The following is an 18,828-nucleotide window of genomic DNA, read 5'->3' on the forward strand; positions in this document are numbered from 1 at the left end:
GAGGGGAGGCTGTGCCTCCTCAAACAGCCAGGTGTGGCCCGGCCTCCGCCCCCCATGCTTCTCGCCTCCTGACGCCGCCCCCACCCCCCGGGGACTCCTGCCCCATCCAACCCCTCCTGTTCCCTGTCCTCTGACCACCCCTGGAACCCCACCCCTGACTGCCCCCGCCACCCCGTCCAACCACTCCTCTCATTCCTGTCTCCCCCACCCCGCCGGACCCCTGCCCCATCCAACCACCCCTTTTCCCTGACCGCCCCCAAACCCATGCCCCTGACTGCCCCCTGGGACCCCTGCACCTATCCAATCCCCCCGCTCCCCCCTTTACCTTGCTGCCTGCAGCACCTGTGGCTGGCAGTGCTACAGCCACGCCACCCGGCTGAGCCAGCCACGCCACTGCGCAGCACAGAGCCCGGGCCAGGCCGTGGCTCTGCAGCCCTGCTGCCCCAGGAGCTCGCAGCCCCACTACTCAGAGCATTGTGTCGGCGGCAGCGCAGTGAGCTGAGGCTGCTGGGGAGGGGGAACAGCAGGGGAGGGGCCGGGGGCTAGCCTCCTGGGCCAGGAGCTCAGGGGCCAGGCAGGAGGGTCCCGTAGGCCAGATGTGGCCTGCGGGCTGTAGTTTGCCCACCTCTGATCTAGCCTAATATCTTGTCTTCCAACAGTGGCTAGCGCCAGATGCTTCAGAGGGAGTGAACCAGACAGGGCAATTTATCAAGTGCTCCATCCCCCTTGTCATCCAATCCCAGCTTCTGGCAGTCAGAAGTTTAGGGACTCCCAGAGGATGAGGTTGCATCCCTGACCTTCCTGGCAATAGCCATTGGACCTATCCTCCATGAACTTATCTAATTCTTTTATGAACCCACTTATACTTTTGGCCTTCACATCTCACAGGCTGACTGTGCTTTGTGTGAAGTACTTCTTTACGTTCGCTTTAAAGATCCTGCCTATTAATTTCATTAGGTGACCCCCTGGTTCTTATGTTATGTGAAGGGGTAAATAACACTTCTTTTTTCATTTTTTCTCCACACCTTTCATGATTTTATAGCCCTCTATCATATCTCCCCTTAATCATCTCTTTTCCAACCTGAACAGTCCAAGTCTTTTCAATCTCTCCTCAGATGGAAGCTGTTTCCTACCCCTAATTTTTATTGCCCTTCTCTGTAGTTTTTTTTAGATAAGGTGACCAGAACTGCATGCTGTATTCAAGGTATAAGCGTACGTACCATGGATTTATATAGAAGCGTTATGATATTTGCGAACAGGGGCTGCTAACGGAGTTTTGCAAAGGAGCTTGGAAGGGGAGTGGGAAGGGGGCAAGGTTCACTTGCTGTTCTTTAAAACCTGCAAACTAAACTACGTTCAAAAGTCTTGATTTTAAACAAAACCCTTTCGTTAACTAGATAGCTGCAGGAGACAATGCAGGCAGAAACCTGGTGGACTGAGGACAATCAATGGGACACAATCATTCCAGGGTACAAAATATATTGGAAGGACAGAACAGGTTGTGCGGGGGGTGGGGGGGGAGAGTGGCACTATATCTGAAAGAAAATGTAGAATCAAATGAAGTAAAATCTCTATGGATAGTAATTTCATGCTCTAATGAGAATATAACATTAGGGATCTATTATCGACCATTTGCCCAGGACAGTGATAGTGATGATGAAATGCTAAGGGAAATTAGAGAGGCTATCAAAATTAAGAACTCAATAATAGTGGGAGGATTTCAATTATCCCCATATTGACTGGGAACATGTCACCCCAGGATGAAATGCAGAGACAAAATTTCTCGATACTTTAAATGACTGCTTCTTGGAGCAGCTGGTACGGGAACCCATAAGGGGAGAGGCAACTCTCGATTTAGTCCTGAGTGGCGCGCAGGAGCTGGTCCAAGAGGTAACTAACCGGACCTCTTGGAAATAGTGACCATATTATAATAACATTTAACATCACTGTGGCATTTAATTTCAAAAGGGGGAACTATGCAAAAATGAGAGGGTTGGTTAAACAGAAATTAAAAGGTACAGTGACTAAAGTGAAATCCCTGCAAACTGCATGGATGCTTTTTAAAGACACCATAATAGAGGCCCAACTTAAATGTATACCCCAAATTAAGAAACACAATAAAAGAACTAAAAAAGAGCCACCGTGGCTTAACAACCATGTAAAAGAAGCAGTGAGTGATAAAAAGGCATCTTTTAAAAAGTGGAAGTCAAATTCTAGTGAGGTAAATAGAAAGGAGCATAAACACCGCCAAATTAAGTGCAAGAGTGTAATAAGAAAAGCCAAAGAGGAGTTTGAAGAACGGCTAGCCAAAAACTCCAAAGGTAATAACAAAATGTTTTTTAAGTACATCAGAAGCAGGAAGCCTGCTAAACAACCAGTGGGGCCCCTGGGTGATTAAGATACAAAAGGAGCGCTTAAAGACAATAAAGTCATTGCGGAGAAACTACATGGATTCTTTGCTTCAGTCTTCATGGCTGAGGATGTTAGGGAGATTCCCAAACCTCAGCTGGTTTTGTAGGTGACAAATCTGAGGAACTGTCACAGATTGAAGTGTCACTAGAGGAGGTTTTGGAATTAATTGATAAACTTACTATTAACAAGTCACTGGGACCAGATGGCATTCACCCAAGAGTTATGAAAGAACTCAAATGTGAAGTTGCGGAACTATTAACTATGGTTTTAACCTGTCCTTTAAATCGGCTTCTGTACCCAATGACTGGAAGATAGCTAATGTAACGCTGATATTTAAAAAGGGCTCTAGAGGTGATCCCGGCAGTTACAGACCGGTAAGTCTAATGTCAGTACCGGGCAAATTAGTTGAAACAATAGTAAAGAATAAAATTGTCAGACACATAGAAGAACATAAATTGTTGGGCAAAAGTCAACATGGTTTCTGTAAAGGGAAATTGTGTTTTACTAATCTATTAGAGTTCTTTGAAGGGGTCAACAAACATGTGGACAAGGGGATCCGGTGGACATAGTGTACTTAGATTTCCAGTAAGCCTTTGACAAGGTCCCTCACCAAAGGCTCGTATGTAAATTAAGTTGTTATGGGATAAAAGAGAAGGTCCTTTCATGGACTGAGAACTAGTTAAAAGACAGGGAACAAAAGGTAGGAAAAAATGGTAAATTCTCAGAATGGAGAGGGGTAACTAGTGGTGTTCCCCAAGGGTCAGTCCTAGGACCAATCCTATTCAACTTATTCATAAATGATCTGGACAAAGGGATAAAAGGTGAGGTGGCAAAGTTAGCAGATGATGCTAAACTGCTCAAGATAGTTAAGACCAAAGCAGACTGTGAAGAACTTTAAAAAGATCTCACAAAACTAAGTGATTGGGCTACAAAATGGCAAATGAAATTTAATGTGGATAAATGTAAAGTAATGCACATGGGGGGAAAAAATAATCCCAACTATACATACATTAAGATGGGGGGCTAATTTAGCTATAACAAATCAGGAAAAAGATCTTGGAGTCATTGTGGATAGTTCTCTGAAGACATCCACACAGTGTCCAGAGGCGGTCAAAAAAGCAAACAGGATGTTAGGAATCATAAAAAAGGGGATAGAGAATAAGATGGAGAAAATATTATTACCCTTATATAAATGGATGTACGCCCACATCCTGAATACTGCATACAGATGTGATCTCCTCATCTCAAAAAAGATATACTGGCACTAGAAAAGGTTCAGAAAAGGGCAACTAAAATGATTAGGGGTTTGGTACGGGTCCCATATGAGGTGAGATTAAAGAGGCTAGGGCTTTTCAGCTTGGAAAAGAGGAGACTAAGGGGGGATATGATAGAGGTATATAAAATCATGAGTGGTGTGGAGAAAGTGAATTGTTCCCATAATACAAGAAGTAGGGGCCACCAAATGAAATTAATGGGCAGCAGGTTTAAAACAAATAAAAGGAAGTTCTTCTTCACACAGCGCACAGTCAACCTGTGGAACTCCTTGCCTGAGGAGGTTGTGAAGGCTAGGACTATAACAGCGTTTAAAAGAGAACTGGATAAATTCATGGAGGTTAAATCCATTAATGGCTATTAGCCAGGATGGGTAAGGTATGGTGTCCCTAGCACGTTTGTCAGAGGGTGGAGATGGATGGCAGGAGAGAGATCACTTGATTACTACCTGTTAGGTTCACTCCCTCTGGGACACCTGGCACTGGCCACTGTAAGTAGACAGGATACTGGGCTAGATGGATCTTTGGTCTGACCCAGTATGGCCGTTCTTATGTTCTGCTCTTATTTACAGTCTTATTATCTATCCCTGTTCTACTGGTTCCTATCATTCTGTTAGCTTTTTTGACTGCCACTATACGCAGAGCAAGTGTTTTCAGAGAACTATCTGCAATAACTCCAAGATCTTTCTTGAGTGGTATAAATTAACTGTTACCTTATCATTTTGTATGTATAGTTGGGATTATGTTTCCCAGTGTGCATTACTTTGCAATTAACAACATTTGATAAACAGTCCAACAGTCTCTTGAAGCTTAGGGCAGTGTCTCTTTTCAGCACCTTGTTTTGAATGCACAGTATGTCATAAAAGTGAGGCTATGGTGTTGTCAGGTGTGATATTAATTGTTAGACACTTAAGGTGACCAGATGTCCTGATTTTTTTTTTAATAGGGCCATTCCTGATATTTGGGGATTTGTCTTATATAGGCACCTGCTAGCCCTTCTTCCTCAGCCCCTTCTGATTTTTAACAGTTACTATCTGGTCACCCTACAGACACTAACAAAAATCCTTATACCTGGCAGGATGGCCTTTGTCAAGATTGTTCTGTGTTGTAGCTTCCTCTACCAGTGAATCCTTCCTCTACCAGTGAATAAATAAAACAGTGTTAGGTGTTGTAAAACTCCCTGGAAGACTGGCTGTCTTCCTATGCTTAAGAATCTGGAGTGGCTATGCCAGTGGTTTAATTCTGTGGTTTCCTCCAACATCGTGCTGATTAAGATGTGAAAAGACTGCTCGTATGTGCTTACAGCAGCAGGGATTTGGAAAAAGTGCACAAATTTAATTTTCTTGTTTTCTGGCATATGCAGAGATTAAGAATTGGATCCTGCCCTTCAGTTGTCTGGATCTCTCTGATGCAGCTTCCCTCTCTCAATCTGGCAACAGTGGTCACAGCCGTCTTAGACACTATTTTATTGGCAGTGTAGTTAAGGCTTCCAATTTGGTTCTTGTGTACAATCAGTCTTGCCAACTTTTGGTGGTAGTATAACCTTCAACCACAGCCAACTCTTGATGTGTTGTATCTGGCACCTACATAGAGTGATATGCAGAATAAAAATAACTCTGCATGCTTATAACATAAAATAACAGCTGTTCAGGAACCAGGATTTCCATCCTATGGGAAATTTTGCAATTCCAAAAAAGAATTTGTTTTGGGTCAGAACAAAAAGTCAAATGTGACATTTCCCACAGAAAAACTCTATTTCAGAAGACCCAGAAGCGAATTTTTCTAGCATTTCCAGCTGGGGAGCTGGCTAGCCCACCCATCCACCAGGTGGGCAGCCCAGGGAGCCAGCCAGCCAGGGAGGCAGCTGCATGGGTAGCCCAGGGCGGTAGGTAGTTGGCCACCTGAGAAGTTAGGCAGTCCAGGGAGCTGGACAGCCACAGTCTGGGGAGTTCCAGCAACTGCCAGGTAAGCTGCTAGGGAGCCAGGCAAGCTTTCATCCGAAACTTGCCTGTTTTTTGTCCTTAGTTTTCTTGGAATTTATACATTCCTGTGGAACATTTCCAATGAAAAAATGTTGTCAGAAATTTTCCAACCAGCTCTAATACATGTATATAACACAGTAGCATACTCTCTCAAAATGAGATTCATGTTGCAGCAGTGCTTTGCAGACTACAGTATATAGCATGGGGGGTATTCTGATTTGATCCTTTAAAAAAAAAGGGGGGGGGGAAGTGTAGGAGTCATGACATGAGTGGGTTGGTCTCTGATCAATATTTTCCAGGTACGAACTGCTGCCTGATGAATCTGGCAGATAGAAGGGTATTTAATTGCATACCGTGTCTGAGATGTAGTGGAGTCCATTTGATAAGTAATTGAACTGAGATCTGGATTATGTTCCTGGCCCTCTCATTTAATTGCTCTGTGACCTTGATTGAGACACTTCATTTCTCTACCTCTCTTTCCTCTCTTGTCCTTAGTCCCTGCTCTTACAGTCTAAACAGAGAAGACAATCTCTTACTATGCATTTGCACAGCATCTAGCACAATGGGTCTCTGATCTCCTTCAGGGCTTCTAGCAGCTACTGCAATATAAATAAAATCTGTTCTTCGGAACGCTTGTATGTCCTTTACTTCAGTTCCCTTTCTACATTCATTGTCAGATTGTTTTAGATTGTAAGCTACTTGCGGTGGGCCTCTTGTCTTTCGTCTTTATGTTAAACAATAGGAAGTTGGTGTTTCATACATACTATTTTAGCAGTCTAGCAAAATGTCATAATGTGTCCTATCTAAGCTGTTGTGTACATATGTTCAGAGGAGAAAATACCCTTTCAATCATTTTTAAGACTTGGGGATCCCTGCAAGTTTTTTGTTTCCCTACTGATCTAATTTCATTAACACTACGTTAGTCAGAAAAAAAATCACAGGATGCATCAAGTCCCATCTGACTACAGCAGGGTTTAAAAGAAATAAATCCTTTTCTAAGCTTCTATCTCATTAATTTCCTTAATTGTAAACACAGAGCCAGAGTGCCTAGTGCAATAGCCACATTTTCAAAGCAGCATGTGGCCCATTAAAGCCTTAACATCTGAACTGCTATTATAAAGGTAACCAAGTAGTTAATCTGAGTAGAGTTTTTCATGCAGTGTCCACTAGAAGGCACTGTGTGCTAGAGAATTATAATCTTCTGAAAATACCTGATGGAATAGTGTAATTCCACCCCAACACCAGCATGAGCACCTGTGATGCGGTTTAGTATTGTTTTGGGGAGAGGATGGGCAGCATATTTAGCCTTGATCCCAAATACTTCACATCAGAGACATTAAGATGCTAATTTAAAACCAAGTTTCTTATGGGCTGGATAACTTATACCCCTGCACTGAAAATAACAAAACAAATGACAGTCTGAGAGGAAGGATGCCCCAGTGAGGTCACTAGCCTCAGACTTGGGAGCCTTGGTTCCAATTCCCTCTTCTTCCAAAGCCTTCCTGTGTAATGATGGGCAAGTAGCTCAGTTTCTCATGTAAAATGAGAACAAAAGCACTTCCTTACTTCACAGGGGAGTTGTGAGGATAAATCTATAAAGATGGTAAGGCAAAGGGTGGCCCAGAGGGGAGGGGAAAAGAGGGCAGTTGGCCCTGGGCTGCCCATTTGAAAGGGCCCCCAAACCACATGGCATTGTGATCTGGTGCACAGGGTCACCGCGCCAAACCTGAGTTGTGCTGTGAGCCTGTATGCCAGGTTGCAACACCCAGAGGGAAATGGGGTGCTGGGCCCAGCCCTCTGGGACAGGAGACACCACTGTGGAGTTAGTGCAGGGCAGGCTCACTGTTCAACCCCTGGGGTCTCCCTTCTATGCTTGTACACCCTTAGCGTTTGGTTTCAGATTTTTGCCCCCAAAAACCTGTGTGGCCCTGGTAAGGTGCTCAGATGCCAGGGTGATGTGGGTTATATAAGGACAATAGGTGGATTTGGGGGGGGCGGGGGATTATTAAAAATGAATGTAGTAAACTTGCAACCAAGTCTTAAAGTATCCAAACAGTGGCCAAGTTATTCTCTAATCTCTTTATTATTAAACTTGGGATGGCTGCTGTTCTTTTAAAAAAACCATGCTTCTTGGTATATAACACATCTTCAGTCCACTGCATGCCCTGACATGCCATCCTTAGCTGCGTACTTCATACTTTCCAAGTCTCTCTCCAGGAGGATGCGACATGCATGAGGTCAGTTCAACACATTTTTTTTTTCTAATTAAGCTAGCATACAGGAAAAGAAATGAAGATAAAATCTACAGTAGATCTAATACAAAGCACTACTGGGTTTGGACCATCTCCATTTTGCTACCTATCCAAGAAATAAAGGGCGACTGTAAATATGTTGTTCCTGTTTAACTCAGACAATACGTTTGCTGTTTTGTTTTTGTCTCTCCAGCCCCCCTGCTCCCTCACTTAACTCTGATTTTGTTTTTGTTTGTCAAAAATTTTCTGGATTAGAATTTAGTGTTGTGTTGAAAAACACAAACAAAGAACATGACTCATGAACAAAGAGTAGAAGCTAAAAAGCATATGCTGGCTATGAAAAGACTACCAGGAGGTGGAATCTGAGATCCAAACTTTTGGGAGGAATGTGTTGTGGTGTGGTTGTGGGGTTTTTTTTTGTGTGTGTACCAAATGATAAAGCTTTTCCTTCCTTAAGTTTTAGAGACCACTTCCAGCTAGAGCCGATTAGGTATTTTTCAACAAAAGCATCTTTTTCATTGAAACTGATGGAGACCTCGTTGAAGTCGAGGAGGGACTTGAACCTGCGTCTCCCATATCCTGAAGATGCACACCACAACCTCAATGACTAGGCACATGGGGCCATAAAGCAACTATGGTGTAACTCTGCATTTCCTTCTTTTTCTAGGTTTGTGTCTCATCTTTAACTTTGACCTTCAAGTGTCATCTAACATACCATGTATATTATGACCTCATGTGCTACAATTTGCAATACAGGAGTCACAACATTAACCTATTTTCTTGGCTATACACACACGGGGTGTACAACAATAAGGTAACGAGCAGCAATTTGCATTGGTGACTAAGAACTGCAAAAACTTTGTCGAGCAAATTCATATTTAGTATAGAGAAAAATTGGGTTTAAGAACAGGCTGTGAATGATAGCACCTCTACACAACCTATTTCTGAACAATCAGAAGCAGATGGACCATTACTGTACTTTGGTTTGTTACCAGATTTGCCTGTTACTTTGGGCTATGCTCATTCATTAAGGTTACTCTACTGGGGGGGATGTTCTGTAATTGTATCAATAGACTGCTTGTGTCACTTGTGTTCTCATACAGAGATCTACTTCTCGCTTCTGCAAGTTCTGCCCCCCATGGACCCAAACCTAGTAATGGCGTTTGCATGCAATTTTTTTGTTTGCCTGTGGCAATTTTCTTGTCAAGCTTTTATTTAATGCTGTCTGAGTGTGTATTAGCCATCCCCCTGTCACACTGTGATATGCATTAGATATAAATGAAGCTGGTTTTGAGTTTAGCAGGAAAGACTTACTGTATGCAGTCACTTTTGCCTTTAATTGATGAATTGTAAAAGAGAAATCAAACCAGAAATGCATACCTGTAATTTGTGATGTGATAAAAGTAGTCATTAGCAGGAATATATGTGCAGGTGTTTCATATTAAAATATGCAGAATACTTCAGTCCTACATTAGAGATGATTGATTAAACTGTATTTAAATGCTAATCTCTGCCTAAATCTTCATATCTTTAAAAATATTTCATCTCAAGATGTACACTAAATGATTTTTTAAATTAGCAACAAATAGAAACCTTAATTTATTCAGATATTGATAACTGCATAGTCACAAATTTCTCAGCTATATCAATAGTGTTATTAGACCTCCCAACTTAATGTGTATATATTATGGTACTGAGAGACAGTCCTTACCCTGAAGAGTCTACAATCTACATAGACAAACCTAACAAAGGATGGGAGGGCAAGAGGGAAAAGGCAAGCCTCCTAGATGACCCAGACTCCACCCAATTAAGGATTAAATGTCACTATAAATACTTTCAATTCCACTGGGGAGCCCCAAAGGCAACTTGTACAGTTCAAAGTGCCAGTGTTATCTGCCCCCAACATCAAGCTCCATTTCATAAGCAGCTGCCACATTCTAGACTTAGCTGCAGCTTCCAAATAGTCTCAAGGAGTCTCAACAGCACACTACAGTAGACTAATATTGATGTATCCGAGACAAGGCTAAGCACAGCACAATCTCCATCCTAAACAAAGAGTTGTGCTAGCCTTAGCAACTACAGATTGGAAAGCACACTGTTCAACACACCTGCTGTATGGGCATAGACTAAACTTGACAAGGTGTGGGGTACAATACACTTTCATTCGTAACTCAATTAACTTGTGAATAAAAGTGTGAAAATACACAGCACAGGATGCAAATGTAATAAGGGTAAAAACAAAACTATTTTGCTCTTCATAAAATAAGTGATAACTCAGATTTTAGTGACAGGACTTTTTGCCATCTTTTTGTTTCCTACTATAAAGTTGTCAGGCTGAAATATCAAATGGCAGCCCCAGGGCTTAACAGAGCAGCTTTGATATTTTTGTTTGAGCCTATTTATTGTACTTCAGGGTAAATGTTTCAAAAAAGATAAATGAGGAACTGCCCAGCCTTTTCTTCAATGAGCAATGGTGCCTGTTCAAGTTGACAGATTATGCTCAAACCAAATGCTAAACTGATTCTTCTGCCATCAAAGCAGAATAGAACCTGGATAATTTACACTTATAGCTGAAAGGGACTTCTGCCAACCAGCAGGTCCACCTACCACAACTAGAAAAAGCAAGAATGGATCTGTTTTAATACACCTTATAAAAGGCCTGTCCTGTATTTTTACTTTATATGCATTCCACGTTTAAAAAAACCTAACTGAGAATTCTAATTCTTTGGAAGTGGGAAATTGCAACTTTTAACCGATAAGCAGACTGCATATTAAAAATGTTCTGTTGTGCCTGTATTAATACAGCTTGAATATATATTTATCTATATTTGACAAAAGGAATCTTACTTGGTTAGATTCACAGTTTAGATTTATATCTTGAACAACTTTATTGTAAGTCAATTAGTATGAACAGTCTATGTAGATCTTAAAATGATATGTAACTGAGTGAAAGGCATTCCTTTGCATAAAATTTAAATTACTGTTTTCCAGATTAACATTTATCTATTGACACTGGTTAGGTAGCATTTCTAAGTTTAATCTTTTTATCAAAGTATATAACTTTGTCCATTAAGCTGAAATTTTCCACTAAAATATGTTTTAATGAGGAAATTGACTTACACTTCAAGGAAAAATTATAATATCAGTTCTCTGACAAAATCTTTTGCACAGAAATTCAAATCTAATTTTTTTTTTATAAAAGGTTACTGCTAATGTCTTCATACAAAAATACCAGCATCTGAGAATTAAAATGACACCCAATTTTAACTTGACCTTTTACCATAGTATTGGAAGCACACAGATATATAATTTCCATATAATAAAATTCAATATTCTGTTAAATCTAGATTAACCATAAGTGTGCATCAGATAATTTGTTCATTACACTTAATGTAGCTGAAATAACCCTGCCAAGGCCTTTTAGTGATCTGTACAATGTCCAAGTTAAAAGCTCATGTGCACGCACATACAGTACTTTACATTACATACGATCCGACTATTGTAAGTTACCATTTAAGTTTTATTAGATAATTTAATGACAGTACAACAAATGTAAGGCTGGTGGTACAGTATACATTTCCTACAATCACAATTTTCCCTAACATTACTATGAACGCAATACAATTTTCCCTGTTTTGAGAAATGACACAGACCTACATATTGCCTTCATAATTCCAATGAAGTTAACTTAGAGGCACTCATACCAGCATTAAATGTGATATCTGCTTTATGCTGTTAGTGGCTGCTTAGATTAATCTCTCAAACAAGTCATGGTATTGTAGCAGTCATATAGTATCATCCTAGTATTGATCAGAGTCATTTTTCTTCATAATGGTGAAGTGAAATGGTATGGAAAGGTTCTTTAGACAAACATTTGTGATTTCCAAATGCTCTGACTATATGGAATTTAAGGACCAGGTAAAAATTGGAGAAAAGTAACTGAACACACAGTTTCTAAAACAGGGCATTATGAAAACTCCTAGCTATTTGTTGCTCACATAGTAGCGGGATTTTATAACCTTGATAACTGGATCCCCTCCTTTCCCAGGATTCCTGAATACGCCGCTTCTCAGCTAAGCAACTTAGTTTCATACAGAAAGCCAATGACTTGTGTTCAAAGACCAGGTACCTAGCATTTCCTAGACAGTGCCTTATTGTAACAGACCATTACTTCAATGCATATTTTTCAACTCTGATACTGTTGATGGACATACACTAGCAGGGTTTCATTGTAGTGTCTTGCAATATTATTACAAGATTTAGCTATTATTACAAACCCTTCATCATGGGATTTATTAATAGCACCTCAGCTTTCTAAACGAATAACCTATTTGCGCTACAGTGGTTGCTTACCTCTGGAGGGATGTTTCTATCATATGTCATATTTCAATTCTTAGTCATAGCAACATACAGTAGGTAAAGTAATGCTAGGAGTATAAGTAAAAAATTGATTCTTTATGCTTAACATCTTAAGTATCCAAGAGCATCTTACTGGGTATATTAAAAACATTACTAATATCATTTTGTACTGGTACAATGACTGACGCTATCTAAATATAACTATAACTCAACTTCAATCTTGTGCTTCACTCCTGAAAAGTGTTAAGTTACCATATAACAAGTAGTTTTTCAATTTGACAAAAATCACTAGATATTTTTTAGCCATCAAAATGAAATTATTAGAAAAGTATAGTAAATAAAAATGTCTTCACAAAAAAATCCACTCAAATTCAGTAGTTTTAGTTAAGATCCATCAAATGTGTGTGTTTAATACAATTGATCCTTATAACAAGAATTCAAAAAGTGTGAACTACACTATACAAATCAAAATATACTAACCTAAATCTAGCTATATAATATACATTAGGAATGCAAGCTCTATAACCATATAAAATGCTTTTACATACACTAGTTGCAAAAAACTGTTCCGTAATCCTGTGGATTTGTAAAAAAGTGTATTCCAGCATTCATCTTAAATTCTTGGCAACCTGTTGGGGAAGACAGAATATTAATATTAATAGGAATTTCACTAGATAAGTATGCTCAGCAGATATACAATAATTGTGGAATTCAAGAAGAGTCAAGCTCCATCCAAGCTTTCTTAAAAAAAAAAAGTAAGTAGACTGGAAAAAGTGAGACTTCTCCATTTATAGGATTCCATGTCCTAATATCCTATGACCTAATAGAAGTGTAAAATTCCACTACTATCAGACTTTAGTAAAAGTGGGGTATGAGTTTGCCGGATCAAGACTTATGTTCACTTCACTTTCTTGTCTTAATATCCTGAGAAAAGAAATTCATCTGGTATTCAAGATGAAAGCATAGCCTAAACTATGTCTCCTCTGCAGAGACTAACAACCTCTTAAATCAGGTAGTGCCTATAACAGCATTAAAGAGAAGTTATCTTGATCTACACCTGAAGTTGTGAAACTATTCCAAAAGCATTTCACTAGTTACCATGAAACCACTGCTAATTTATAATCTTGCACTGGTATTAGTACTTTACTATGTTCAATCAATTGCTCTCCTATAATTACAAAAATGGACTTTGGGGTCTGACTCAGTGAAATCTCAGTGCCCATGAAACTTATCCCACTAATTAAAGACCACGCATAGGGTGAGCATTGTCATAGTAGCTTCAAACAGTCCATCATGATCTGCAATACCCTTAATTAGTCATGAGATTTTCTTAGTGGGGACTTTGTCATTCTCTAAATTTATTTATCTGTTGCACCAGAAGCCAGACCTTACTTGTCTGTTGCTTGAAAAGCAGCTGGAGTATCCACTGTTCCAAGTGTGTAACACATACTGGTCGTACTGCCAGGGAGGCAGACAGGTTTCAGGCAATGAAATTAGACTGTGAGGGGTGCATTTGTAGTTTGTTCAAACGTTAATTGTTCGGTGTCAGGCTGAATCGATAGCAGAAGCCATGTGAAGCCGTTTCATCACTTTGCTCTCTTAATACATTGTATTTTTTTTATTTTACTTCTAATATTCTGCATCACTTCTCACTTAAAAAAAACAGCCTGTCTGCAGAGGGTGGTGGGAGCTTTCAGTTTTTCTGTATCCTTTGCTAAAGAGAGCAAACCAATGCCCTAGAGCTCATTGCATGACAAAATACAATTTTTCATTACATCATTTTCAGAATTATTCTATGGGGATTTCAGACTCTGACCCACAAATCAGAGGGTAAAATCCTGGCCCCTTTAAAGTACATTGGATTTTTACCATTTCAAGTAGGAGTTCACTCAGAAAGCTAATAAGCAATTCCCTCACTTTAACTCTTGTGAGTAGCAGGCATCTTGTTCTCTCCTTCCAATTCTTCCACTCCTGCTTGCGTCATGAGGTCTGCAATGTTTTTCTCCAGGTCATCAATGCGACAGCTCATGTCATCAAGTTAGTATGAGTTAAAGAAAATTAACTGCAATGTTTACAGTTTTAATAGCCGTTTATCACTTGACCACAGCTTCACACACTGTTACAATGGCTTTAGAAATCTGGCTTGCAAGTTTAGAATTTAATATACATAAATATTTGTATACTTTCCTCCATCAGAGGCATTTTACAAGAAGAAAGGATATTTCTTCCAATGATCTGGTCAGACATGGTCTGAAATTTGTCTTGCATCTGTTGAAGCAGTGTCTGTACCTAACAGGGCAAAAAAAATTATGTACTTAATCAAAATATCCCTTTTTTACAATACTTTAGCATAATGCAGTTACTGTGGAGCTCAACTTGTTTCACACAAAACCATACGTTTGGACAGCATTGATCAAATGTTAAAAGTAACAAATTACTCTGGGAACTCCATGCCAAAAATAATTCAGCACTTATGCACCACCACTCACAAAACCTTACAGCAGCCCTCTACGTGTAACAGCCCCCATTAAACACATGAAGAAAGTGAGGCTGAATAACTTCTGAGGTCTACAACCTGAGTCAGTGACAAAGAGTTATTATGCTTTAGTCACGCAATCATTCTGCATCTGATATGAAAGACTGAAAAAAACATAATTGTTTGAGATTTATTTTGAAAATATTAAGCACAATCTTATACACAAAAAAAGTTTTTAAATTGCATGACTAGCTCTGAACTATTCTTGCAGGTAGATAACTAGCAAGAGCCCTGTGATACCAATTAAACTGACAAGAGTGTGGGTGTGTGTATGGGGGGCAGCCAAACACCTGGGTTTGGGGAAACCATCACACTGAAGTGTCCCCAAAAGAGCAGCCAGGACAATGCTGACACAAACCAATGTCTCATCTAGCCTTCCCCCCCAATCTACAGGAAGTAGAGGGGGATGGCTTGGGAACGCCTATGTTGTAATCCTGGATTTGACACCAAGCCCGTGTGCCTTTGGATAACTACCGCTCCCTACCACGGCTCTCAGCGGGGCAGGCCTGAGGATTCGTGCTGCTCAGGGGCGGTGCCAGATCCATACTGCGGAGGGCGGAGTCGGGTTTTATTCCGGGTTTCTCGAGCTGATGCTTTTTGTAACGCAGCGATGGGGTCTCAAGTAGGCTGGAGACGCCGGGGGCCTTAGAAATGGGTCTTCCCTGAATGCCCCTGAGCTGTCCAGCCCCGCCCGGGTCTCCACACCGAGTATAGCGGGGGCGGGGAGCGGAGGGGTTAACATGATACAGTCGCTCCTCGTGATCTTATTTAATGGGGTCTCTCCCCCCCCCCCCGCCTTCCCTAGTCCCCGTCACTGCTTCCCCTGCGCCCGCTCCCCGCCCACCGGCCCGCGCCCTCCCTGGGCTCCACAGGCCGGCGCTGGGGCCGCTCTCGGGGCTCCGGGCCTGCGCAGGGAACATCCCCGGCCGCAGCTAGGAGGACTCCCGGCACCGCCCCACTCGGGGTAAAGGCTGAGCCCGGAGCCGCCCGCTGCGCCGCCTCAGGCCTGCCCCCGGCCCGGGCCCCTCACCACGGCGGTGAGATCCTGCACGGTCTTGGGGTCAGTCTCGGCCATGCTAGCGGGCGGCGGCTCCGTCCAGTCAGTCACGGGCAGGCCCCGGCACCGTCTCCAAGCTACGGGGACTTCCGCGCCGAGAGTTCCGCCCGCTCTCGCGAGGACAGGGAGCATTGTGGGGAATGTAGTTCAGCCTGGGCGAGGCCCGGCCGGAGGTGTTGGGGCAGGAGAGAAGTTAGGGTGACCAGTTAGGGTGTATCTGTGAGAAAACGGGACGGGGGTCGGGGATGGGGGGGGGCGGAATAGGCGCCTATATAAGAAAAAGTCCCCCCAAAACGGGACTGTCTCTTTAAAAACGGGGCATCTGGTCACCCTAAGGGCGGGGAAAGGGGAGCAGGAGGAGGCTAGAGGCAAAGGGGGAGCGGGGAGGAGGGAGCAGGACATCAGTAAGGAGGGAGGGCCAGGCCCGTGAAAAGAAACGTGGGGCCCTGGTACCTCATGCACAATCACGCTCAGTCACTTTAGATACACAGACTTTACCGGCATCCCCTCCACCCTGGGCTCAGGCCCCTCCTGCTTCCCCTCTCCTCAGCCCTGGGGTGGGAAGGAGACTGGAAGAGGAAAAAGGGGATGGAGCAGTTGGGAGGAGGGAGGCCCTGAATCCCGTTCCAGGATCAGATGCTCTCTTAGGTGGCTGTGTTCTTGAGCAAATTTTAATACCCTGCCCGTGCCCCAAAGCGCCTGTGCTAGTTGCTCAGCTTGGCTGCTCTGTTCTTTTCCCAGCCACTCTGCCTGCCTCTCTGAGCCCGCTCCCTTCTCTTCTCACCACGCCTGCTTCCCTGACACGCAAAACATAACACCCCAAATGCATGCGGCTTTCGATTTCAGACTATTGATAACACTTGCTGTTATGTAAAGTGTGCTCAGAGCAACTGAACTTCAGGCTTCAGGGCATAAACCTGTTGCCTGAAGAGGTCAGGAAGGAGCCTCTGTCACCTTCAGGCAGCATTATACAATTGACTATGTACAATGTGGGGTTTTGCACCTACTTCTTAAGAATCAGGTGTTGGCCACTGCTGGAGGCATGATACGAAATGTAAGGAATCAATAGGTCTTCACCTTGTATAATAGGCCTTGTGTTTTGGTGTGTTGGAAGTGGACTGTATAATTATCAGGCATTGAAACTGATTAGTGTAAAGAGCAGTTAAAAAACCCACACGGGAAGTGAAGGTTTACCTTTTCAATCCTTTTTTGCAGAGCATTCAGCTTTGAACCTAATCTGTCTGTCTGTTCTTGTGTTTAGAACAAAAGCTTTGTTTATACTGAGATTTAATAGTTTTGCTTGTGCACTTACAAAATAACTTCACAAATTGGAGAGAGTAAAAATATTTCCAGGCTCAGAAATGATTTTATGTGAAGTAATCCTCCATCCTCTTTTGTCATTTAATTTTGGAGGAGAACATAAATGAGTGGTTAAGCCTGATTTGTAAACATTTACAGGTAATCTGGATTCAGAGGGGGGATATCTGTAGGAACAGTGTCATTAGGTATTTGCAATAAAAGTCAGAAACGTTACATAAATGGACTGATGATTAGATGATTAAAAGAAATATATTTAGGGATTTGTGGCATATTGTCTACAGGAAAGAAACTATAGGTAAAATGTTGTGATTGTGAGTAATTGGATCACACACAATTCGTGCCAACCACTTCTTAATTATAACAGTCTTTGGTGATGGGACAAGGATATGTGCTACAAAACTGCCTAAAATAAGATTTCAGACTGAAAGGTAGAAAGGAAGCATTTACTAGGTATAGTCGACTTGATGTAGGCATAACTCCCTGTCACTCATTTGTGGTTTTCTTTTGACAAGTCCAATTCTACACTGTGAGATAGTATATAGCTGTCTGTGCACTGATATTTAGGCTGAACTATGGCAAACAAATGTGCTGATTATGAGCCTGCAAGTACAGAACATGTCTCATTATCCACAAATGATCTTCAGCTGGCACCTTCCATTTCATCCACAAGCTGGAGTGCTGCATTCATGACATATCGCTGATTTGTCCCATAGTTACTATGCAGAGATTTATATTAACACTGTTCTGATGAGTATGTTGTTAAAATATCACAAGCATTATGTGTAACAATGTTTTTAGCTATCTTTTAAATTAAAGACCGGTTCTAGTTCTGAGAAATGTAAAAGAAATTAATTCCCATTAACTCCTATCTTTTGGTTGCTAAGCACCTGTTTATACACGCTGCACATTACTAATTTTTCTTTGTCTGCCTCTTGTTATATGCTGATGTGATTTTTATTCGTCTACATGTCCTTCTGGTAAAACTTCATTGCCATTTGTTTCCCATCAATCTCCTTAATTCTCTTTGCTGTTTTAGGGGAAGTTGTTTTATCCCTTGATTCTGATCATCACTTAACCTACTATGTACTATTTCCATCTGCCTGTGCCCCAAGCAATGGCAGGTTAGAGAAATGATTGGTCAATTTTTTCATTCAGTGACACCAGTGAATCCAGATTAACTGATTCACTGGTCTCTGTCCAAAGAATATACAGCTGGGTGCGTTGGGGAATGGAATTCACACTCCAAACCATTGAGCTATTGTCCTGACTGCTATTCTAGCCTCTAGGCTAGACCCTTGCCTCGTATGAGTGGGTATTGGGTCACTCAGTCTGTGTAAGCATGGTTCTAATAATTGTTTCCCAAGTCTGCCCCTCAGTGTCAACCTATTTTGAGTTGGTGTGGAGATTCCTGCTATTACATGCAGGGTGTGCAAGTGTCTGCTAGCTTCTTCTAGAATCTCTGTTCTTTGTTAAATAATCTTTTACATGTTTTCATTGTACACAAACCTGAGTGCTGTGTGTTAAGTGGACCTGTGGTATAAGGTGTAACTGGTAAGCTGGTGTGTACTATTCCTTTGGGAGTAGCGGATCTGTGAATTCTGTGAGTGCCCAGTGGAACAGGGGCTAGGCACTTCAAGGG

The 18,828-nt window shown here is 41.7% G+C and overlaps 1 protein-coding gene across 1 annotated transcript; it reads right to left on the reverse strand.

The window, feature by feature from the left end:
* Positions 1 to 11,416: 11,416 nt before the first annotated feature.
* On the reverse strand, positions 11,417 to 15,996 carry HSBP1 (heat shock factor binding protein 1). The gene is made up of 4 exons (XM_039503982.1): positions 15,843 to 15,996; positions 14,499 to 14,565; positions 14,194 to 14,313; positions 11,417 to 12,905 (listed from the first exon to the last, which is right to left on the reverse strand). Exons 1-3 carry the CDS (start codon positions 15,885 to 15,887, stop codon positions 14,195 to 14,197), a joined length of 231 nt encoding a protein of 76 aa, XP_039359916.1. The 5' UTR covers positions 15,888 to 15,996; the 3' UTR covers positions 11,417 to 12,905; position 14,194.
* Between the last annotated feature and the right edge of the window lie 2,832 nt (positions 15,997 to 18,828).

Source organism: Mauremys reevesii, linkage group 16 (assembly GCF_016161935.1).
Source record: "Mauremys reevesii isolate NIE-2019 linkage group 16, ASM1616193v1, whole genome shotgun sequence".
Taxonomy (NCBI): Eukaryota; Metazoa; Chordata; order Testudines; family Geoemydidae; genus Mauremys; species Mauremys reevesii.